Source organism: Sinohyriopsis cumingii, chromosome 11 (assembly GCF_028554795.1).
Source record: "Sinohyriopsis cumingii isolate HCF-2022 chromosome 11, ASM2855479v2, whole genome shotgun sequence".
Lineage (NCBI taxonomy): Eukaryota > Metazoa > Mollusca > Bivalvia > Unionida > Unionidae > Sinohyriopsis > Sinohyriopsis cumingii.
Window position 1 is genome coordinate 13,877,277 of NC_142971.1, and position 26,680 is coordinate 13,903,956.

Here is a 26,680-nt window from a genome sequence, read left to right on the forward strand (position 1 = left end):
GACCTTGCTGGATGCCTTGAAGTATGTTGGATTCGGCTGGGAGGTCATCGGAGGCTTCAAAATGGTGGCATTCCTGTCCGGTCTCCAAGACGGTCTTACCAGGTTTCCCTGCTACCTTTGCCTTAGGGACACCAGGGACACCAAGGCGCACTACCAAGGCGGGACTGGCCACAGCGGACCGAGTTGTCTATGGGGAGGAACAACGTCAAGTGGGAGCCACTGGTGGACCCTAGGAAAGTGTTGATGCCACCACTGCAAATAACATTGGTCCTTATGAAAGAAATTGTAAGAGCTCTATATAAGGAGTCGGCAACCTTCAAGTACCTTCAAGACTTCTTCCCTAAGCTGTCTGAGGCAAAGTTCAAAGCCGGTGGCTTCGTCTAAGCTCACTAGTAAGGAGAAAGCGGCTTGGAACAGCTTTGTCGCAGTGGTTCGCGGTACCTAAGCAATCACAAGGCCAAAAACTAGGCGGAACTGGTTGAGACTCTGGTGAAGAACTGCGGAACATTGGGCTGCAGGATGTCCCTCAAAGTCCATATTCTTGATGCTCATCTTTACAAATTAAAGGAGAACATGGGAGCGTACTCGGAGGAGCAAGGCGAGCGTTTCCACCAGGATATACTGGACTTGGAACGCCGCTATCAAGGTCAGTATAACGAGAATTTGATGGGAGACTACATTTGGGGGCTAAATATGTGGTGGTCATTTTTGTATTACTTTAGTATAAATACATGTTAATCTTGATTCATATGTTGTTTTTCTCCGACTTTATGTAAACTAAAAGAAACATTTTCTCATTGGAAATAGGTAAATTACAAAATATAGCTGTCCTGGTCACAAAAGCAAAGTTTGTGGGGGAATAATAGCCATTTTCTATACTTTTATGGGATAAGCAATTACGAAATAACACTTACTAACCAGGAACAATAATTGTTACATATTTGTATTTCATGCGCGCCGTGGTTGGGACTAATTCTAAGTCCGTATCCGAATATAAACCGCTTGAACGTTTGCGTTTAAAATAATGGAGTCTGGCATACACTTTCTGTCACAAGTTTATTAATCAGCCATGTAATTTCATTTCTTTATTAATATTAAAGTTAAAAATGTTCTTTTTATAAATGGATCAGAGTCTAGAACTGAATATTTTTTTCGGAGCTTTAAATGATTTTGTCCTTAAAATATATTAGACCTTCTCCCGGCTTGTATGTGACCCAATTGCAAATAGGCTTAAAACTCGCAGATATTTCAATTATAAGAAAATATAATAAATTTCAACGATTTTTTAAAGATTTATATGTATTTATAAACAATAGCATACATCCCTGGCCAACTTCCCTCAGTATAATCTTCATTTATTTTACAGGATTTGAGATTTTGTTGGTGGCTTGTGACTAGAAGGTCGAGGGTTCAATTCGAACAATTGGATCATCTCAGATCGGCTTCTATGTTACGCGCTTGAGCAATTTCTTGCTTGAAGCAAATCTTTAATGCTGATTATGAATATAAATTGAATGGAATACGTAAACGAGCCGATCTTTGTATATTGGTCTGAAGCACCAGTTTTTGAGTATCTACACTTTGTTCGCATTACCTCTGATTAAAATCTGGCAGATTAACGTGTAGCTTCCTCCGTAATAGGTCGTTTACTTACTACTCTATGTACACTTTGCAAATATGCATGTATCGTGAAGATCTATTTGTAGGATAATTTATGGGAATAATTTTCACACATGCGCACAATGCTCTTGATTCTTTCATAATATTAATGCTTCCCTACTTCAGTAGTTACTGAACGCGAAAGGTTGTTTCTTTGTTTGGTATTGTTTTAAAAATGCTTAATTGAAACACACATGGAATGCTAATTTATCTGGAAATCGAAATGTTACTTTAGTAAAAACTATGTCTTACATATGCAGTTGTCTTGATTGAATTAAAAATAAAGCTATAGTATTTGATTATACTAAAATACACGCGTCAACGCATAAGTTAAACATGAAATATGTAGATTAAGATGAAATAGAAAGAAGTGATACCCTGTGTGCAAGATGAAAATTAAGTGCCACAAAGTCTACGTATATGGTACGTCTCCTAACTCGTATCTAGTTGGTCGTGTTGACAGCAGTTATTTAGGGTGTTAGTTACCGTAACTTATGCCATTTGTACACGATGTAACAAGTTCATTCCTACTCAAACAATACGGAGATACTGCTTGCTGTTTCCCTTTTCATTTTCAGAATAGCTCCACAGAGAAAAGCCTCCAAGGGGGTACAGATGGCGGTAGACTATGAATAATGCACGCAAAAGAGCGCCTCCGCGACGAAAGGCTTCAAAGGGGGTACAACCGGTGGTGGACACCGGGAATGTCAATCATAGAAGAACTTCCTCAGCTCCAGCTCCAGGCACTTCTTCATCCCTTGATGCTAAGGCGATAAAAGACATAACAATATAGGTAACTGACAACATTTTTAGCAAACTAAAACCGATATATCAACCAGCTGCAATCCATCACCTGCGGAATCTATGTCACTGCAGCGGAATCATGAGGTGATGGACCAGGCCGTAGAGATGGCAACGGTGGGAGATACACTGATATGTGCACAGATTTCTGCAGCTCTCACCTTGTGCAGAGGAAATCCCTGAACAGGTCCCGGAACTACCGACATTAACAGACTGGGAGTGATACTATGTTAGTACAAAGTGCTCTTTCTCCATCTTTGGTAGAATCTTACAGGCGCAGTTGGAAACATTACATCGATTTTTCAACCGCTTTAAACCTCCACAGTAAAATTTCCCGGTTTCAAGTACCAATTTTTCTTCTTTTTTTATTTCGTATCATTTTGACACACACTATGTACCATTTTCCATATATACATATGTCTCGGCTATTGGCTACGTGCACAAACTAAGAAATATCCCTGATACAACCAATTCCTTTCTTATTCAGAAACTGCTGCAAGCGCTTCATAATCATTTACCGCACACAGATGCCAGACTACCAGTTGATAAATGCATGCTACATAAACTCGTTCTGTTCCTGCCGACATTTACCCACAATGTTTTTCGTGCGGCTTTATTTAAGTCTATGTTTCTTCTTGCATTTCATTATTTTCTGTGGGGAAATGACCGTTAGACAGCCTGGTTGCAGCATTCCAAACTTGCTTCATTTCTGTCAGGTTCGGATCAATGACGATGTTTTAGTTGTCCAGTTTACACATTACAAACACTCCAATGGTACCCTTTTCCGCTTAAGTGTCGTGCCCCAAAATGTACAAGACCAGTGCCATGTCCACGCGCTGCGCCATTATTTACAACTGCGGAGTTGTCAGGCGGGACCACTCTTCCTTACCTCTAGGGGGTTGCCCATAACTAGGCAATAGTTCAACCAAGCTCTACGCACAGCGCTCCTGAAATGCGGTTATAACCCTCAATTATTCAAAACTGTAAGTTTTAGGATAGGGGCAGCCACAGAAGGTGCTAAACATGGCCTCTCAGACAGTCTTATTCGGGTCTTGGTTCGGTGGAGGTCAGATGCCTGTAAGAAATATATACGCCTGAGCGATATAATTTCCAGTCTGTAATTTAGTGCTGACTTCCGTTCGGGTACACGTCATCCTATCACTTCCTACTGCCGTGTTCTGCTTTCCAATTCTTCTTCCAGGTTTCGTGGATGCGCAGACCACTACAGTCGTCCACATCATGCGGGCACTCTTCATATGGGTTCATTGAAGAGCATTTCACTTCACAAGGGTTCATTAAAGGTGACCATCTTGCATAAACATTCTTCCAGTGGCGTTCTGCGACATGTAATACACCCTTTTCGCGATGTGGGGTGCACAATTCGGCGTTATCGGTATACTTGTACGTATGAAATATATTTTCTTTTATGTTTTTACTTTTATATGTTAATTTAGATGCATGGACTTATGTTGTTGTACATGTCATCATATCACTTTCTACTGCCGTGTTCTGCTTTCCAATTCTTCTTCTTCCAGTTCTCGTGGGTGCACAGACAGGTACAGCCGTCAACATCATAAGGAACTGCTCTTCGTATGGGTTCATTGAAGAGCATTTTACTTCACGTGGGTTCATTGATGGTGACCATTTTCGAAACACATTCTTCGAGTGACGTTATGCGACATGTAATACACCCTTTTTGCGATATAGGGTGCACACTTCGGCATTATCTGTAAAACTGTCTTGTGGGTGTACAGACCGATACAGCCGTCCACATCATACTGGCACTGCTCTTCATATGAGTTCATTGAAGAGCATTTCACTTCACTTCAATGAAGGTGTGATCATCTTGAAAAACATTCTTCCAGTGGCGTTATGCGACATGCAATACACCCTTTTCGCGATATGGGGTGCACAATTCGGCATTATATGTATACTTGTACATATGATATATGTTCTTTTATGTTTTTGCTTTATATTTTATTTTAGATGTATGGACTTCCGTTGTTGTACACGTTATCATATCACTTCCTCCTGCCTTGATCTGCTTTCCAATTCTCCTTCTTGGTCTCGTGGTAGCTACGATGTCGTAGGCTCAGCTTGATTGGTTGTGGTCGAGGCTACGAACTAATTCCATATCATGTAATGGAGCAACAACAAAACAAAGTCATCACTAAAGTCAGAAAAACAAATAGTGTAGAAATCTACTATATAAGTAAAATCATGTTGTGAAAGACGTTTGGCTTATTTTGAATTTATTAAGCCCTTGCACGATAAAATAAATTGGCATGGTTACACATGGTTACCGAGTCCGCCATGACAGATATCGCGAGACTCTCACCGTGACCCCTTTCCTATATAAGGCTTACCAGACCATATTTGGATATTCTACGCCTTGATATTATCAATCAAGTGGCGAATAAATGGCTTCTTAATTGGATTTCAAAGTTGCCGATAAACCGTATTTACCCTTCATGCGCAGAATTTCTGACTCAAACCGTGCCATATTTTTACAGTGATTTGTTTATGTTTCCAAATAAGGCCTCAATGTTCTTATATGGCACACAAACAAACGAGGTTGAGAACGGAAGTAATCATTATTTGAACTAATATTGCGGACGATCTAGACGAAAATATCGGATAAGAAAGGTGAACGAGTTTTTACAACTATTTCTGCAATGATTTGCGATACTTCCGGTATTAAATAAGAGGACTGCTCAATTTATTGGATTATATGCATTTAATTGTTGATATTAGGCTAAAAGAGGCTCTATTGACTCAAATATGCTCATGTTAGTACCCCGTCCACGAGGTAGGTGATGGGGTACAAATATTAGTACTATGTCTCGCGGGTGCCCAGACCGATACAGCCGTCCACATCATACGGGCACTGTTCTTCATATGGGTTCATTGAAGAGCATTTCACTTCACACGGGATCATTGAAAGTTTGACCATCTTGTACAATATTCTTCCAGTGGCGTCATGCGACATGTAATACACCCTTTTCGTGATATGGGGTGCACAATTCGGCATTATCTGTATACTTGTACATATGATATATGTTCTTGTATGTTTACAATGTTTTTATATCTTAATTTAAATGTACGGACTATGTAGTCTGAATGTTAGAATTCTTATCTTAACTTATAATGCTTTATTTTTCCTTCCAGGGTTGATTGCTGTAGGTATTACCCTTGGCCCTCTTTTTTTCCATTTTAGGCCACACAGAGATGTGGCGGGCCCTCTCTGTGTGGTGGCGATCGGAGCCCAAAATGTAAGCATTATTATGTATGTAAAGTAAGGCTAAAGAATGTATGAAGTGTGCATAGAGAATCTATGCCATTATAACTGTAACTTTGATATGCAGTTGCATATATTTTACTTGCATTATGTATTATTTCCATATATAATCTATAGTGAAGTCACTAAAAGTGGCCTGCAGCAACAATCATTGAGTATTTTATTATTTCTTCCCTGATGCCTAAGTCTAAAAACGCACACCTTGCATTATCATTCCTGATTCAATTATCTGTCTTCTCAGTCTTGATGTCCCTCGGGCTATAAACAAACGCCTAACCATACATACATACATACATACATACACGTTAAGCACAAACAATTTTTACGTACTCACATTTTTGAAGTGAGCGCTTTAGACCACTCGGCCACTCGGGGCCCCTGTATTTTTTTTTTTTTTTTTTTTTTTTTTTTTTTTTTTTTGTGTATTTTTTGTCACTTTTCTGTTATATTTCTTGATCTTATCTTATCCTGAATTTAATTAATTTGATGTAATCTCCGTTGAAGAGAAAATTAAGTCAGTCAGTCAGTCAATTAGACAGTCATAGAATGGCACGCCTGTAAACAGTACAAAGCCCAAGTCTGAGAGAGAGAGAGAGAGAGAGAGAGAGAGAGAGAGAAAGAAAAGAGAGAGAGATAAGAACCTACCCAGATCGTCCGCGACAATAAAGATTATATGTGGTCTTTTGTGTGGAGTCACTGTTCTAGTTAAAATTCCAATTATGAGGAATAAGGAGCGTTGCATCGTCTTCTCCATTTAACTAGTCATCCGCTATGCACGCTGTACAACACGAGAGTACTTCCGAATATATCTCAAGTAAATCGAATCGTCTTTTAAAACTGCTAGGGTTATTCCAGTGAAAGACTGTCTTATTACTTAATTTCACCCAAATAAGAACATGCTGTCCTGGGTAGTGGTTTAACGTCGTGCATTACCTTATAGGTTGCAAAGCTGCGTTCGTGTTCGCTTGACCTTGTGACCGTTTCAACTCGTGTGGATTTGTCTATGGTCACTAGACGGTTATTGCGTCAATAAACATTCGTACTGTTGATATTTGGAGCAATGAAGCTTAAAAGGGATGTACAAAGTGGAAAGCTGTAAAGGAGATTAACGCATTTATCACGTTGATTACCATACATTAGAAAGTATATGTGGAAAGATTTTTCAATAAAAAAATTATATAAATTATAATAAAATCTTAAATACTTGTTTTAATAGCTGTCACAGTGCTAACTACGAGCTACGAGGAAGGCTACTCTGAAATATTGTTGTTGTTATAGGGTTTAACGCCATTTTTCAGCACAAGATAGGCTATACATGGCGGCCAGTATTAATGGTGGAGGAAGAACCGGGAAAACCCCGGAAAGAACCAACGACCCACGAGAAGCTACCGGCAAGCTTTCTCACATATCCACATTTGCCGAGCCCGAGACTCGAACCCACGCTGGGCAGCGACATGTTGGCTCTTTCACGGTATTACGGACAGGATTAGGGTCACAATTATTTTCCTATATAGTCTCTACATTCGTTTCTCAGTACTGAATTTTTTTACTGTGTCCAAATTATAATAAATCAGACTTTATTATAAGATACATTCAAAGATGAATTCACGGTGAAATTTTCACAATGGGTCACATTTTTCAATTCCAGATCAGCATCAATGCACCATTACTCATTCGCTGATCTCTCTCATGAAGGCATAAGCCATGTCTTTCATGTGCTATATATATATCAGTGTGGTAATATGAACAAATCATGGCCACTTAATGCAGGTACATTCTGTATGTCTTGACAAAACCTTGGTATCAACACCTGATTACTAGACATTTTGCCGACTAATACAATTTTTCCACCTTGTTCTAGATACCAGGCTAGACCAAAAAAGGTAAAACATGTTTCACTTGATCTTATAAACCAGTGATATGTAGTTACACAACCATTTACATGCTACATAATTACTAAGATACGCTAGCTATCATAAAGTTTAAGACAAGGTTGGATGGTATGGTTTGATCCTTGGTGCGACAATTAGTAAATACCATTATACAGGGAAGTTATGTGACATTGTACAAACCTTTAAAGATGTTACCAAATTAAGCTTATACGTGATGGATATTACAAGTGAATACCAACAATTATGTACCTCACCGAGCAACTATAGGCAGCAATAGATCCTATTTTATCAAATAAATGTATAATTCTGATACTCAAAGCTTGTACGCAAATATGGGCATTTGCATATGTGGACAATGTACAGTGTACATATTAAGATAATATGTGCAAACATAATTCAAATGATCTGTTTGGACACATCTAGTGTATTTTTACGAGCGTGTATTTTTACACACTGTGTCAAGGTACTAAATTAAAGCATATTACCATACATAAGCATATTCAGATAGAAATAATATTTTGGGATATTTTAAATGTATACAGCCAGATATGTGCCTTACAGATCAGCTATTGGTGCAATGGAATCCTCTATGATATACTAATCATTCTGATTTCCTGGAAAGAGGAGTGGTGCTACCATTTTCTTTTGAGGTGAAATATTATTTTTCTTTAATCTCAATATAATTATTTTTTCTTTAAATTAATAAAAACAGTGGGAACAATGTCCACAGTCGCGATGGAAGCCAAGTAATTGAACTGATTTATGATTTTTTAACTGAAAATAATATTTGCTTTACTTCTACGCCAAAATCCTATTAGTTCAATATATTTATCTAATTACTGGATATTTATTATAAGGACATAATTTCTTTATTTCATTAAACGAGTACCTCAAAACTTTATAAATTTACTAATCAGGTATAATAAAACAAAATCAAAAATATAATGCCATAAAATTTAGAGGTGAAAATCTTTTATTCAAACTAGAACTTGCTTGAATAAAAGTAATATCACTAATACTACTACTATTAATAATAAATAATAACAGCAGTATTAAAATAATACCAAAATGTAGCCCATATACCTTTTATCTGTACGGGAAATAAACAATGGGGGGGGGGGATTACAAACCAAAACGCAAAATTAAAATATATTCAGACCAAAGTGATTTAGAAGTACAAACTGTTGGTCTGTGTTATACGTAATAACTGATTACACAATAAAATTATTATATAAAACATGAATTATGACAATTAATACATAATAAGCTGAGTTGTTTATTTTTATATACTCTACATACAATCTGTTTCAAGCTACATCACTACAAGAACTGTGTGGGTGGAAGTTAATTATGATTGCCTAAGTGAAAATAGTTGCAAAAGAATGAAAAGTGATCATAAATGAGTATTATATGATAGTTTGTGTCATATGTGACAGTTTGTTCAATGGTCTAAAATCAAAATGTTCAATTAATTTCAAAAAATCGTAAATGCCTAAAGCATATCAATGTTTCTGATGCTACAAAAGGGTAGAAACCATCAGCTAGAACAAAAATACTTACGAGGCACTCTAGAAAAGCATACAGAGGAATTATTGCAAAAAACCTGTAACCCAAGATGATGTTGTTTGCTCTAGTTGCCGTAGTAAATATTACAGAAATCTGTCAGTCGCAAGTTCACCCAGTCCACACCATGATCTAGGTTTTCAGCTACCAACCACTTCAAATGCTGCCTTAAAAAGCCCACAATCAATTCAACTTCAAATTCCTCAACACCAAGATCACACAGACGTTGTGTTGTATGTAAAACAAAACCACTTGGGCATCGAAATCATCTCGTTAAAGTCCCAATCTGTGCCATTACCCAGTCTTTTGTAGAGTGTGGTATATTTATAAATTCATATAGTAGATGTTGCAAATTTCATTTGGAAAGCTCATGCTTTAGTAATGAAGGCTTACAATCTATCAGTGCAACAAAAGAGTTTGAAGACTTTCCAAGAACAGATATTACCTCACTTTTACAAAATGTGCGCGAGGTAATTAAAAAAAAGTCATATTTTAACTTTGATGTTCCATCTTCCCTGTCTGATGATGACTATTTCCATCTTACTGGCTTGAAAAGGGATCAATTCCTAGAAGTGGCTTCCTTCTTCAATAAACTGCGTAATACACATGGTAGATCTCCCCTGACATGCCTGGGCGTTTTTCTAACAAAGCTGCTGGTACGCCATCCAAACACCATTTTATCCACATTTTTCCATCTACCAACATCACAAGTGTGAAGAATAATTAAGCCTATGTGTGAGTCCCATATGGTTTACTTTGTTGGGCAACATTTTCAACACCTCACACATGATGTATTCTCATCTGTCCACACTACTCCAACTGCAAGGGATATATATATATATATATATATATATATATATATATATATATATATATATATATATATATATATATATATACACAAAAGATCGCTGACTATAACTTCCAACGACGTTCCTACAGTTTACATACAAATCGACCATTAGTTAAGCCAGTGATAGTTGTGGAAACTGAATGTTAGTATCTTTACTTAATGGTATATATGAACATATTTCATATAACGCTATATGTTCGTTCAAATGTGTCTATAAATATGTGAATTTCTTCACTGCCCCCATCGAGAGCCCCAATTTTGCTTCATAAAAAGACTTGAATATACATGAGAGAGAGAGAGAGTCACACATAGTTATTTGAATCAATGAAAAGGTACAAAAATACTTACCATGAGTCATTTTTCATTAAACTTTAGTTTACGTACACGATGGTTGCAAACGGGTTTTCCTCCGAAGTTGGAATGGAAGTTGCATTCATCCTACAACGTCCGAATTTTGTACACTGTAAATCAACGTCGTAGCAGGCTTGGTGCTGCTTAACACATTAACCCCTGGTGACGAGTTTACGTGGCAGGAGGTAGTAGCCTACTACCAAGGTCTGTAGCGTCAAGGTCATGTTTGATACATTAAAGTGGGTGGTATTATAGAAAGGAAGACAGATGTAGCTCTACAGTGATACCAAATAATCTGGAAGTTCTAGTTGTACTACAAAATACAGAGGAAAAAACCTCATTTTTGGACCCGATATTTTTCCTCACAAAATTCGCCTGTGGTTGGAATCCAATTTTGTGTCCGGATTTTAGACTTTTGGGTTTCAGATCTAAGGCAAACCGGTATGAACTACAAACAGACAGATGAGCCTTTGCAAAAAGTAGGATAAGATGGGCATTTGGAATAAAGAATGGTCTCCATACAAATATAATGGGTCCGTTAAGCAAAAAAAAAAAAAAAAGAAGAAAAAAGAACTCTAACTTTTACCCCTCTACTCATGCGCGAGCCAAATAGCCAATGAAATATTATGTTTCTAATACAACTAGGCATTATGTTATTGGAAAATCACCTGGAAGTTGATTTATTAGGATTTATTCAGAAATAGCTTTCAAAATGTGTGTCCTACTCGAATTTCAGGCGAAAACGACAAAAACCTCCAAGGGTTAATGTGCTAATGGCATTATCAACATGAATACTAAAATGAGCGTTGCCATTTGGTCATTGTAGGTAAAAGTTCTTCATTATAAACGTGTACATCCTTTAGTATCACAGACAACTTATGCTGCGACTTTAATAATGTATTCCAACGCTGGTTTAAAAATAGATGCACAAGGTTTTGAGTGCAATGCCTATAGTTTGTTTCTTTCCAGTAATCTTTGTTATATTTTGATACCATATCAGCCTCCATAATTTATTTGTTTAAAATATGTTGTATTGAACATTTTAATTGTAAGGGGGGGGGGGAGAGAGAGAGAGAGTAGACTGGGGAAACTTAATGATGCGATTGTATTTGTATTACGCTTTGCGGTCATATGCGCAAAACCTTCCAATGTTATTATTTTTTAAATATTTTTAACATTTTTCATAAGTTCATTAGAACTTTTGAATAAATAGTGTTTTCTTTTTTATTAATATCCAAATTCTATCTTTAAAGAAGACTGAAGTTGGGAATAATACATTTGCCAATTTTTTCAAGGGTAGATTTATATTTATAATTATGTTTAAAACTCTTAGAAAGTCATTGTTGCATTAAGTATCGTAGACTATTTCTGCACTTATTTTAACACAACTTAGATATGGACCAAGTGGAGTAGTTAAGATAACATATGATCAAGCGTTTAGAATTTGAAATCGACTATTGTGCTTCCTTTGCGTGTTAATAAAGTGTGTTCGCGCCATTATAGATTTCGCTGCTAAAACATAACAATAGATGAATTACAAAAGTGTTGGTGTAAGGGATATTAAATATTGCTTGGCATTCGCATTAATATGCGGACAAATATATAGTTCATAAACGGATCATAGACTGAATAGAGGCTACATCAAGGGGTATGGAAGTTAAGGTATTTATATTTATTTCTGCAATAGATTGAAACGCGTGTGTGTGTGTGTGTGTGTGTGTGTGTGTGTGTTATATTGCCAAGAAAGTATAAGAATAAAATACATAAAGAACACTTGTCATTTCCAGTAAAGGTAACAATCCAATATATGTGTTGACGAAGCGAACATACACGATAGATCCACATGGAACGGTTTTAGAAATACAATTTTATTTATAGAGCTTTATAACCCAAAAATAATAAAAATGCATAGTGAAAAATGTAAAACTGAGTGAATAGTTCTTGATAAAGCAGTATCTGTGAGAATTAATGGAAAAGATGACTACTCTTCATGTCATTTTTTTTTAGTGTTTTGACACCCTGTAACCTTGGTAACGGACACGTGATCACAAAACTGATGTCCGAAATAAATGTTAACCACTTCATATATACACTATACATAATATAAGGATATTTGGAGAAGGGGCAGAAAATGGCCCTTATTTAATATAGTCCTTTCTTTAAAAAAGAAGAGTATTAAATACGTTGTCAGTGGATATATGAATGCTTTTTTCTGGCAACTTCTAAAGTCAGTCTCGAGGAATAGTAGATTTTTTAAAGAATAATTTCGAATTCAAATGAAAGCAAATGTGAAAAGACACAGAGGGAAATAAGATTATTATAGATATGCGAGTAGAAATTAAGAACCTAACGTAATTAAATAGTAATGGTCGAAATAAAGATTCTCCTAAGTTTATCAACAGTTGAAAATTGCTTTAATTGACTATCGTGATAACTTGATAATCACAGGAGGAGAAATGGATTTAGTTATGAATCAACAACATAATAGATATGAATATGTGAGACTCTATGAAAACATAGAGAAAACAAGAATAATATAAATAAGAAGCATGAAAACAGCAACAGACGTTTCTGTATACGGCATAAGTTATGCTAGTTAGATGATAGTTTCACCATATTAGGTGTGATCTTCACTACAGATTCAAGTCACATGATGAATCTTAATTATGATAGTAAATTAAATGTCACTACTGACTCATTGGTCGAAAAGAATTTTTACCCCCTCTGAGAAATTGTTGTGATAAAAACGCTTCCTTTTTCAAAAAATTTCAGATATTAGTAAGTTAAACAAATCGTCCAGAATGGTTCATTAAAAAATGAATTAGTTTGATCTACAAGTACTTACGGAAAGGGTCGGTTGACAAAATAGAAAGAAAAGCAATAAATAAAAGTCATGACGAAAGGGGGCATGCAATGATTGACTTAAACAATTTCATTTGCTCTCTCAAAATAATACTTACCAAAAGTACAAAATGGAGTAAACTCATGTTTCACTATTTTAATTTCTTGAAGGATTTTAACCAATTTGATATCAACGATATAGAAGGAACATATAAGATGTTGATAATATATTTTGGAAGGTTGTCTTTACTTATAACATATACTCTACAATGTTTATTCCAAATACTTTTTCAGATTTTCTTACTAAAGCCCTAATATATATTGAGACTATTAAGGTCGATGAATCTTTGTGTTTTGCAAAACAAATGGCTTAAATAAGGTTTGATATTTATAAACGATATTGTCCAGAGTAATTGACAATTCCTTTCATGGCAAAAAGTGAATAAAATATCTAATGTCGGAACTAACTTTCTTCAGTGGTACTGAATTCCGTGAAATCTATAGTATTTTGGCAAAAGAGACAAAAGTATTTAAAAACTAAAGCACTAATTAAATAACATACGGAACTTAATCTACCAGACTATATTTGGATTGGACAAGGCATTTGCCTTTGCATACCATATTACCAAAGATTGTAATCTAATTTGGCTTCAATGTAAATTTACTGTATATACTTCTTGAAACAAATACTTTTCTACAAGTAATTGGAATATCAAATAATAATAAATATTCTTTATTATGGATTTACCTGAAACATTAATACACATATCTTGGACTGTGCAACTGCAAAGCAATTTTGGAATGATTTAATCAAGCGGATTAGAAACAACACTAATTTCCTACATACCTTTTCACTTACAGGAATAATTGTCGGTATATTAGACGCAGACAATGTAATAACTTTTATATAGCTGATATCTAAAAGGATACATATATAATATGCGCTATGAAAGAAAACCTCCATCCTTCCATTGTGTAATTATTTTTAAAACGATACTACACTTGTAAGATGGAATTGGCCAAAAGAAACAATAGACTGGAATGTTTTGAAACTGAATGGCACACATTTATTAATTTAAAGAAAACACTATAAGGTGTAAGAATGAAAATATAAAGAATTGTGGAGATGAAGAGAATAATAAACAGGAGTGTTATACGAGTATAAGTATATAATATGTTTAAGGTTATATATACATCAACTGATTTTCCTAACTATATCTAAAACATTTCAAATAATATACAGAAAATGACTACTATACGTAGCTCATTTTATAGTTCAATTGGCTATACATGTATGTTTTAGCTACCTGTATGCGGTCCATGAGGTTTATTTTCGTATGCAGCCAAGTTTCTATTTGTTTTTCAATCTTGATTAATAACTCACTGTAGTTTTTGTGAGTAGAGTTCATTCCATATGTAACTCCTAGTGCTTTTACTTGTTTCTTAATCCGGTTGGGATGGGAAACCTGGGTAGTTGCCCCTCCAGTTGCCTTTTAGTAAAATCTCTGTCTTGTCATGATTAATAGCTGAACCAGAGGCTTTCCCAAATTTTGTGAATTCGTGTTGTAAATGTTTGAAGGACGATCCATCTCTGGTGAAGTTAGTGCAGTCATCTGCATGTAATATAGTTTTGAAATCTCTTTTCATATTTGGTATTTTTATTCCCTGAATGTTGTTATTTTGGTTGATATTTATGTTCAGGGATTCTATAGCTATTACATATAGCAGCATAGATAGGGGACAGCCCTGTCTAACTGACCTTTGTATACTTATATCTTTTGAGAGGTCTCCATTTACTATTATTTTAGAACTTATATTATTGTACATGGCTTTTACCCAGTTTATCATGTTAGGTCCAAAGCCGCCACTTTTCTAATGTTTTAAAAATGAAGTCATGTTCTATTCAGTCAAAAGCTTTTTCTTGATCGAATATATACATGACTCCCTTTTCTCCTTTAATGTTTAATAATTCAATTATAGCACTTATAGATAGAGCATTATTCATAATATTTTCCCTTCCCCTCACAGCTTTGATTTATGTCAATAATTTTATTTATACAATTCTTTATTCTACTAGTTCTTATTTTGCTTAGAATTTTGTAATCATTGTTTAGCAAAGTTATTGGTCTCCAGTTTTTAAAAAAATCTTTTTGTCTCCCTTCCCTTTATATATTAGCGTAATAATTCCTTCCCTTAGTGTTTTGGGCATCTCCCCTTTAAAATGTATATTATTATATAATAGTTCTAAAAAAATCTATTAATTCATACTTAAATTTCTTATAAAATTCCGCGGTTATGCCATCTGAGCCTTCCCTTTTTGCAGACTATTAATTGCCTCTAATATTTCTTTATTAGTAATAAAATTTTCACATAACTTCTTGTCATCTAGTGATATCTGCTTATATATTGTTTCCCCTACATAGTTGTTAATTATCTCTTCATCTATATCTTGAGATTTATATATTTCAGCAAAGTACTGTCTTATACATTCTAATATGTCAGTTTTAGTTTTATAAATTTTATCATTAATTACTATTGAATCTATCTTTTTGTTTTCTCCCCTTTTAATTTCTAATCTTCTATATATTCCTCTCCCTTTTTGTATAGGTTTTCAGATTTCCCCGCCCTTAGTTTAATCCCGTGTGTGATTTCTTTTTCCATCTCCTCCCATTGTTTGGTTATTGTTTTTTTCTGACTCTGTTAGAGGTCTTTTTAGGGTCATAATTTCTGAATGCTTTTCTTTTATCCACTGTTTTCGGATCTTTTTTGTCTTGCTATAATATTTGGTTATCCGTTTTATTTCATTTTTAATTTTTTTCCCAATCTGTCATTATATCCTCAGTATATTCTTTCATCCTGTTGAGGTGCGTGCGAACAGTGCTCACGTACTCATCATCGAGCACTAGACCACTGTTCATCTTCCACACGCCTTGTCCCCATTTCAATGTGTTTGGAATTTTTGTCTCTAAAAGTACTGAGTTATAGTCTGAGATCTTTTCTTTTAAAATTTCACAATTTATTGATGCATTGGTTTCACTTTCCGAGATATAGAATATATCAATCCTACTTTCCTTATTGTTATCATATTTATACGTATAGTCTCTCTTGTTTTAATTAAGAAATCTAAAAATGTCTACAATGTTATTTGTTTTTATAAAGGTTCTAATCCACTTTAAAATTGTCCTGTCGTTTTTAGTTAGTCCTTCAGTTTTGTTTTATTTTGTACTTACCCAATTAAAATCCCCGCCTAAAATGCAGTGATCCATGGCAAATTTTTGAGTATATCGGTTCAGGTTTTGTATATAGGTCGTCTTTTTTCTTGTAATTCCAGGTGGTATGTATATATTAAATATGTTCCAGTTGTTTAATTTTAAGTGGACTAAGCTTCCGTCATATTTGAAAACTGTGTCGCATGGATTGACTGCGCACAGACGCTAGCGCATCTATATAGGGAATGTGACGCCACAGTCCACTCTCTTCGGATTGGAAGACCGACTCCGTGTTGTGACTGAATTTTGTAACGCGTGTTCGGATTGGTGAATAAACTCAATCCGTTTCGATCCGCACTTCCACTATAAATAATCACAATTCGCTGTATTCCTTTCACCTATTCTCGTCACAAGAGGTGGACAAACGTAGAATCGTCTGCTCTTGTACGGTCAATGCTGCTCCGTACGGATTTACCCATGTATGTCAGATCATCATGGACAATTATCAGGATAACGGATACGAGCGTTTGGAAAAGAAGAATTTATGTGGAGAGACAACGCTGCTGGAAGAGAGTCCTTATCTACGGACCAGCAGTCAGAATAAGTTTGAGGAAGAGAAGAAGACCTATGCAATGCCCTCTATATTAACGGAATGATGTTAACAAATAACCAAAGGACTTTCAGGGCCACTCATATGCCACGAAAAGATTTGCTTTCTTGCCTAAATTGTTTTTTAGTTAGTTATATGGTATCACGGTACCAATTGTTTTTCCATATACCTCAATGCTAATGTTTTGTGAAATAAATATACTTTCTGTCCTACTTTGGCATGCATGTCACACGCTGTCATATAGAACAATGCTAGATTGTCAATTTGACAATGACATAACCAGGTACTCCATTGCATTTAAGAGAGATAACTCTACTGGAACTAGACAGGGGTAAGAGTTATCTAGTCACAACAAGCACATTTTCAGTCATGTGTACCATATTTTAAAAAAATCATAAAAAATACAAAATATGATCTAGATAGAAATTAACACAAACTCACATGTTGCCAAGAGGCTCAACTTTTTTTTAAGCCAAACAGAAAGTACAAGTCTTACATAATGCACCAATCACAGCTAGTTTTGTTCTTTAATTCTGAATACAATGTTCCATACACCTTAAGCTCCGCCCACCTGGACTTGCGCAATTGGTACCGTTATACCTATAGTAAACCTTAATTTTTCCAATAATCTGTGAAATAGTTTGGGACTGTATAAGTAACAAATATACTTAGTCTCACTTGGGAAAAACAATTTGATGAGGTACTAACCTATGTCTTATATGAATGTGTATAGAAATGTCATTGAGCTGTTTGAACTATTGTTTTCATACTTTTGCTTCACCATCAAAATCATCTTTTGAAATAAAATGAATTCTTTCAACTATGAGTTGTATCTTATTCATATCAGCAATTATTGAACTTCACATAGGTGATATGGGATAAATCACATTATATCATATTATGTAATAACTAGGTCAAAGGTCAATGTACCAAATAGTATGCACCTGTCCTACTTCAAAATGTACAATTCACCTAAAAGAAAGGAATTTATATTTGTTTGGTAGGTGCAGAACTTAACATCAGAGACAGGTGGACATGACCCAATCTTATTATAAAGTATAAGCTTTGACCACTTTACACTATCTACAGATACAAGAGGTCACTAACCACCAGTCCTCACACAAAGGTCCACCTACCCATCCTCTTTGTAACACAAATAGTAAGCTTTCCTCCTTTGTAATGTGAATAAAATTGTTTCAATAAGCCAGTCAGTCACCAAATATAGTAAATCGCAGCTTCTAAGTGGTTATGTTTGGATTGGGAGGTGAAATTAGGGGAATAAAGTACAGAAAAATGCCAAATATAAACACTAAGTATAGCACATCAAATGGAGTTAAAAACAGGAGGAAAGTGTTTATCTAAAAGGGAGAGGTAGCTTATGATAAAGGAATTAAAGGTGGCAAAATCAGCAATGCGAAAAATGAGAAGTGAAAGTTTGATGACCTTACCTTGGACAAATATATGGGGCAGGGCCCAACAGGTCCAAGGACAGCCCAAAGGCAACTGTGCTATAACATCCCTTACAGGACCCAAATTTCAAGTGAAGTTGTGTTCATTTCCATCTAATATAAAAGGGTGAATAATTTAGATAATATAGATACATAGAAAGTATATTTCTTCTACATAAGAATTTAATAATAATTGGCATAAGATAGAGAGAAACTTATCTCAGAGCCAAGCAGAACATACCTTATCAGTTTTTAAACTTGTAAACTTTACTGTGAGAAACTACCAAATTGCTTCTACTTACATTTGCATCAAGATTGAGGGCTAATATAATACTTCACAAATCTTCTCTTTATTTTCATAATCAGTCACTGAAAATGTGAGATTTTATTTCCTTGAAATGTTATGACTGGTGTAAGGGAGATAACTGAATGATATACATAAGGTGTGGTAACCTTGAATACATTATCCATGTAATATAGATGAGTTCATCAACAACCTGTATTAACTTCATTGCAATTAAATTATCTCAAAATACATTACTGACAAAGTGAGAACCTAACATTTAGACTCCTATGTTTAGTGGAGACCTCAAGAGTCATGTAATTTTAATTTCTAAGATGACGCAGCTCTTTCATATCACATAGTTCATATTTTCTACAATGCCGGCATGTAGAGTGCAGCCTTCCATAACCATGCAGATATCATCTCATACCAATTTGGATTCTTGCGATGGGATGCAAAGTTTCAAGAACAGTGTGGATTTGAACGGAATGAATACGCACTGTGTGACTAAAATGGTTATCATTCTGTAATGTTGGACCAAACATGGAAATTCCACAGGAGCAGCTTGACAGAAAGAAATAGGATTAACTGAAAGTCAATAGTAGATTATAATTGGGCTTATACAAGTGCCAATGGGAAATGCTGACTTAAGGAAACTGTTCTTGTTTGTTGGTATTCACTGCTACTTCAACAAAAGGGAATGCAAGAGAACTGAACTAACTACATGAACAATTTCAAAGCAGGAGAGTGTAAAAAAAAAGGGACAATTAGAGCAGGACAATTCAAATCAAAATGGGAAGGAATACCAAATCCTTAATAAATTACCTAAAAATTACTCATGCCAGAACATCCCACATGGTACAAGTGATCTATCTACAAGTGTACTTAGAATGTTCTCTATCCTGGTTTATGGCATGCCTTACAAGAACAAGATAGTTGTTTTTGTACACATGATTTTTCATCTTTTGCAGGTACAATAGCCAATATTTGGCCAAAATCAACTATATTATGTTTACATAACTTATTTTGTTGCATGCATTCCAATCTAGGAGGTAACAGCACATACATAAAGGCATCAGGTAACACAAGTCTATATCTATCATAGCTATAGTTATCAAAAGTCCCCATCCAAAGCCATCTTGTGCTATTTTCTAAAGATTTCATACATTTTATTCTTAAAGAACTTTCAATATTTGACCAAAAGTGTTCAGCATACATTTGTTTTCCTACATCAAACTAGTATAGTTCATAAATGCCGCCCACATGTATGCGTTTCTATGGAAACACTGTGAGGCTATTCTTTCCTTTAGGTATCACGGTACCAATTGTTTTTCCATATACCTCAATGCTAATGTTTTGTGAAATAAATATACTTTCTGTCCTACTTTGGCATGCATGTCACACGCTGTCATATAGAACAATGCTAGATTGTCAATTTGACAATGACATAACCAGGTACTCCATTGCATTTAAGAGAGATAACTCTACTGGAACTAGACAGGGGTAAGAGTTATCTAGTCACAACAAGCACATTTTCAGTCATGTGTACCATATTTTAAAAAAATCATAAAAAATACAAAATATGATCTAGATAGAAATTAACACAAACTCACATGTTGCCAAGAGGCTCAACTTTTTTTTAAGCCAAACAGAAAGTACAAGTCTTACATAATGCACCAATCACAGCTAGTTTTGTTCTTTAATTCTGAATACAATGTTCCATACACCTTAAGCTCCGCCCACCTGGACTTGCGCAATTGGTACCGTTATACCATATAGCTGTTTGTGTTATATATGTTGTCTGTTGTATGTGTTATCTCTGTCTCTGTCCCATCAGTCCCGTTCCCGCCAAGCGTTCTAGGTTTTTCTCCCCGCTCTTTGGTCCGATTGAGGTCAGCCCCTTGCTACATAGTTGTTAATATTCAGTACCATGACGTCACCTCCTTGTTCCATTCCTATTGCCCCTATATTAATGATAGGTCCCATTGTCCTTATACAGGCCCGATACCTTTTTGACTGGATTTTCCCTTCTCCCTATAAATCTTTTCCCTATGCATTTTCCCATTGTCCCTATATCGCCCCTATTACTACTAGCGTGAGTTCAAATAATATGGATAAACATGTTGTAATATAACCTCAATCACTTATGACAAAATTATAATTGTACGAAAATAGCTCACAGTTTAGATACTGTCAAAAAGTGGAGCAGAAATGTATCGCAGAATAAATTAATGGCATATTTTGAAACTACAGCGTAGATCGTATTATACATGTATAAGCTGACAGCGAATGCAAGTGCGTCCTTATTTACCTGGGAAAAGTAGTTGTTAAGTTCGTGGAAAATTAACGCACCTGAAAAGAAAGTGCCCCCTAAAGGTGCAACAAAGAATTCACATGGAAGAAAGGATAAACATACGTCAGGTCCAGAAAGTAGAGTATCACCAAAATCAACGTCTGATAGAGCAATATCGGTGTGTATCCCAACCCCAACCCCACCAATACCCATCTGAACTCAGATTAGTAAATTCTTAATTAAGGAGCAAGATACTACAAGAATGGAAATGATAGATAAAAATTGAACGCCGTATCCTAGGCCTTAGTTAAAGTGGTATCAAGGGAATATACAGACCAAAATCTAAAATAAATTGTTATTCAAGCTGGAATGAACGATTCTCTGGAAAAGATGAATGTTATGTATATTTAATTTAATTGTTTGTCTGTTAGTTTTATTAAAACAAAATTAGTCCATTACATGTTATTGTAATTAACATTGTTTGCTGGAATGAACTTGTCCAATATTGATTTTATTTCTGCTTGACCGGATTTACTTTTTTATTTTTTTATATCATGTATGTAAACAACTAAAAATAGCTTCATTATACTCTATGTGTGTGAGCTTATTAACCAAATTATTATTCAGGTAAACAAGAAGTGGTAAAGATATCGATCAGGGTTTGGGTTTGTGAGATTCCCGCGTGAATTGTATAGGTTATTGTGTTGAAAGTTAACACGGCTCATTAGATCTTTCTAAAAGTTATTTTGCATTAGGTAATGTTTGTTTTTAGAAAATGATAATGTGACCTGAGGTCAAGCAGAGAACTATATTATCTTGTGACTGTGAAGATTCTACCAGTTGTGAAGTTGCATTATAGTGTGACCAGTTTGAGCTGAATTTTATTTTCTTAAAATTATTGAATTCAATTTTATCTGGAAATACAAAAGTGCTCTGACAAAGTTCTTGGATAAAGACATTCATTGGAATTTATACTGAATTCAAACCTGGAATAATATTACTGTGATTCAACAAGAGAATGTTGACACATCAGCACTTCGATGACCGTAACAGACAGTAATCGCCTTCAATTTTGGATCTCTTCGGGACTTGAACTGAGTTTTATTCAGACTTTTTATTACTAGGATTTGTGTCTTTAATTCCTGGATTATAATTTGGATTTAATTCACAATACCGGTTCTTTCTTTCTTTTTTTTTTTTTTGTCTTTTCTTTTTTCACTTTTTCTTCTAGGGAAATAAATTATTTGTTAAATTTTGCAAAGCTTGTTGTCTTGACTCTTTTCTGTTACTTATTTTAAGAGCATAGACTCGTAACATGAAAGAAGAATTAAAACGGAACATTTCGAAAGAGACTGGGATCTGCGGAACGAGTAGGATAATTTACGCTGAGAAATTTTCGAAGCAAGGCAGGAGAATAAGTCGTTAATAAGCTTGAGACAGAAAATAAAACAATCAGGGGGGATATAATGGAATACGGGTTGTGAATGCTTCACTGAAGAAAAAGATTTGATGACCTTACCAGTATAGCTGGAATGAAAATATTAAACTGTACGGGATAGATGGCTCGAACTATGATGAAACCCCTCAACAGAGTATGGAGAAGGTCATATCCTTTCGTAAAAATAAACTCAACATCAATATTGGACCTCAAGACATTATCGTAGCACAAAGACTGGATCGATTTAATGAAAATGCAAATCGACCGATAATTAGCCGATTCATGAGGCGTATGCCCAAATTAGAGGTACTACAGAAAAGGAAAACACTGAAACGATCCGGAATCTTTCTAAGGGGAAAAAATTACCAAGGCAACGCTGGAATTAATGTTGAAAGTCGGAAAAATAAACTCCGTAGAAAGTACATAGGTATATTATTGCAAAGTGTTCGTAAAACTGCAGAACGGTAGAAAACTGAGATTATCCACTGAACCTGATTTAACAACTCTGGGGCAAAATAATGACTGAAATTATAATATGTGTGAACACGTTCGAGCAACAGATGAAACAGTTTTTAGGACAGGTCAGAATCGTCATTTTTTTTACTACATGAAAGTAACAACAGCAGATGTTAGTTCACACATCAAGTGAAAGATATAAGGTACATAACTGTAAATTATATAACTATAGAATATGTATGTACGTACGTACGTATGTATGTATGTATGTATACATGTACGTATGTATGTATGTATGTATGTATACATGTATGTATGTATGTATGTATGTATGTATGTATGTATGTATGTATGTATGTATGTATATATGTATGTATGTATACATGTATGTATATATGTATGTATATATGTATGTTGTTGTTGTTGTTTTTGTAGGGTTTAATGCCATTTTTCAGCACACGATAGGCTATACATGGCGGCCAGTATTAATGGTGGAGGAAGAACCCGGGAAATCCCTGGAAAGAACCACCGACCCTCGAGAAGCTACTGACAAGCTTTCTCACATACCAACATTGGCCGATTCCGAGACTCGAACCCACGCAGACAGATGTGAGATGGCAGTGATCCGTAACGGAGAACGTTTTAGACCACTGGGCCACTATGTATGTATGTATGTATGTATGTATGTATGTATGTATGTATGTATGTGTGTGTGTGTATGTGTGTGTGTGTGTGTGTGTGTGTGTGTGTGTTGGTATGTATGTATGCATGCATGCATGTATGTATGTATGTATGTATGTATGTATGTATGTGTGTGTGTGTGTGTGTGTGTGTGTTGGTATGTATGTATGCATGCATGCATGCATGCATGTATGTATGTATGTATGTATGTATGTATGTATGTATGCGTTTGTGTATGTATGTATGTATGTATGTATGTATGTATGTCGTTACTGATATCAAAGCAGTTGAATTGTTCATTTTGCTACTGAGCATGACATCGGTTTTATTTTAAATTTACTAACACACTAGTCAATAACACGACGCAATAGAAATATACTTTAAATATTATTATTATTAAGATTAATTTTGAAAGGCCCCATACAAATCCTTGATACAGTACAGTATCAGTGTTATCGACAATACAATGACCGTATGTATAGAGTTCAGTGACACATAAGCACAATCCTGGTCATATAGTGACGATACGATTATAGGAATCCTGAATGATAAAGACCAGAAAGGGTAAACTAGTCAAATGAATGTGAGATTATTGACATTCGTTGTTCAGTCTATTTATAGAGTCAAATCAAAAAACATTTATTGTGCAGGATCATTCGCGAAGCACGTGATATTTTGAACCAACGAATTATAAACATGGCATAGGTTATTGATGTAATGATTCAGGGATGACAGCTAATGTCGTTCTAACGATTACTGTGCAATTCAAGCTGTTGGTTTATATTTATTTAATAATCTGTTTTAACCGACATTAAATAACTTTCAGGGTAATTTATTAAAAAAACTTAACAACTAGTTGTGCTTTCATTACTTCAGTTCTCTATGCATGTATGTTTGTATGTTGTATGGATGGATGGATGGATGGATGTATGTATGTATGTATGTATGTATGGATGGATGGATGGATGGATGGATGGATGGATATGCATGTATGTATGGATGGATGTATGTATGTGTGTATGTGTGTATGTATGTATGTATGTATTCATGCATGCATGCATGCATGCATGGATGTATATGTGTGTATGCGATTTTGTGATACTTAAAACATAAGTTTTCTAACTAAGTAAATACGCCATAGATTACGTGATATTATTTTGGACCTGGAGGTGGTCATAAACAACGTTTTGCCGTAATACAATTAATATGCTTCACTCAAATTACAATCAACGGTGTAAAGTAACAATTATCAGAAGAAATTGAAGTATAAAAGCATCGAAAGAGAACCAAGCATAATCAATAGAGTTTTTAGCTTATTAGCTCAGTTCAAATATTCCTGTTTCCTATCCTTCATGGAGCCGCTGTATCTCAACTGGTAGAGCGTCGGACTCGTAATCCAAAGGTCGCCAGTTTGATACCCGTCTAGGTCACCTCAGGTCGGCTGCTTCGAAATGTCCTTGGGAAAAGCACGTAGCTCCCATTTTCCCGATATAACAAAGTCAGTGTGTTTTGAAAAAGATGCTGTTAAAACAAACAAAAAAATCCAAAATTGCACCAATGCTTATCGAATCTACTTCATTACGCAGATAAGTTTATAATGTGTAATATTATCATGTATTGCCCTTGCTAAGGGGAGATAATTTATTGCCCTTGCTAAGGGGCGATATGAAGATTTGTACAATCAAAAGCAAGCCATGCTCCATGGGAGTGAACAAATCTTGATATTTCAATAAAAAGGACAACATGTTCTTTATTATAACAAATCTCAGAAGACGGAGAATTGAGGAATTACGACAACAAGAGAGAGATTTCCCTGACATGTGACATTATGTGTGCCAATGAGTGGCACTGTTGTTTTATTATATAGCCTTTGATGTTCTGTTTAGGAAAAATCTTCCCATATTAGTACAAAACAGTACCAGAATTAATACATAGTTTTCAGCATTTCTATGCAAACTGTTTATTTTTGTTCTATAAAATAGAACAAGAGTATTGTTTTTAAGCTAAATGGGAGCCGAAAATTCTTTTTTTCAATTATCATCACTCCTCCTACCCACCACCACGCATACATACCTCTCTTTGCTTTGTTGAGTCAGCAGCGCGATGTCATAACTACAAGCCGACATTTTTGACATGGTCCAAATCAACCATCATAAGTGTCGGATCGTGGGAGAGTGCTACGTGACTAACAGAAGACAGTAGGATGCGTGGTATTAACGGTATACCTGTTTACTTCGTTATTTATTTAATTTTTTTTCGTACGTATCGTGGTACTTTTTCACTGTATTGGTACTTCGGTAGTTTGCGTCGTTTAAGAATGTATGGAAATTCCTGAGTAAAAATCTTGTTACAAATTTAATTAACATCATGTTTTCCTCTTTTATGACAACATACTTCAAAACGTATTATTAAAAAAAGTTGTATTTATCACAAATTAATTTGAATGTAATTATATTTTAAAACCTTTAATCACATTTTTGACACATGTTACGTATACCAGCGTGGTAGCCGAATGGGATGTTGTTGGGGGATATTGGAGCCAAATCCAACTTTCCGACTGAAAATAAAATAATTCTTTTTAGCTATTTACTAGCGTATGTTAATCTCTGAAGTACACGTACTCCTTTGTAAGACTGCGAATCAGCGTAAGATATGCAAGGGAGGAGTTGTTTTGAAGTACACGTACTCCTTTGTAAGACTGCGAATCAGCGTAAGATACGCAAGGGAGGAGTTGTTTTGTACTTGAAATAATGTCTCAAGTCCACTTAATATAATCTCGTTTATTGAGTAAGTGTGTTTAATGTTTACTGGCCATTTCTGATAAATATCTTGCCCGGGTATTGGCATCCCACTCAAAGTTTACCTGTTTATCATAATAATAGTGCGGATAGTAAATTAAAGGGTTCACTGTCAGTGCTTCCTATTTTGATCAACAAACTCGCAAATGTCAGCACAATGTCTTGTACACTGTGTTATCTAGCTATAGAATAAGTTGAATCAACTC

The 26,680-nt window shown here is 35.2% G+C and overlaps 1 protein-coding gene and 1 pseudogene across 1 annotated transcript in view; one reads left to right on the forward strand and one right to left on the reverse strand.

The window, feature by feature from the left end:
- The window catches only part of LOC149787633 (arylsulfatase I-like), a 57,187-nt gene extending 46,635 nt beyond the window's left edge, over positions 1-10,552 (reverse strand). The window contains exon 1 of the mRNA XM_089973810.1: positions 10,415-10,552. Coding sequence (XP_089829936.1) covers positions 10,415-10,424 — 10 coding nt within the window. The 5' untranslated portion in view covers positions 10,425-10,552. The remainder of the gene's footprint in view (positions 1-10,414) is intronic.
- LOC149787634 (uncharacterized) lies at positions 520-10,213 on the forward strand (annotated as a pseudogene).
- Positions 10,553-26,680: the final 16,128 nt, after the last annotated feature.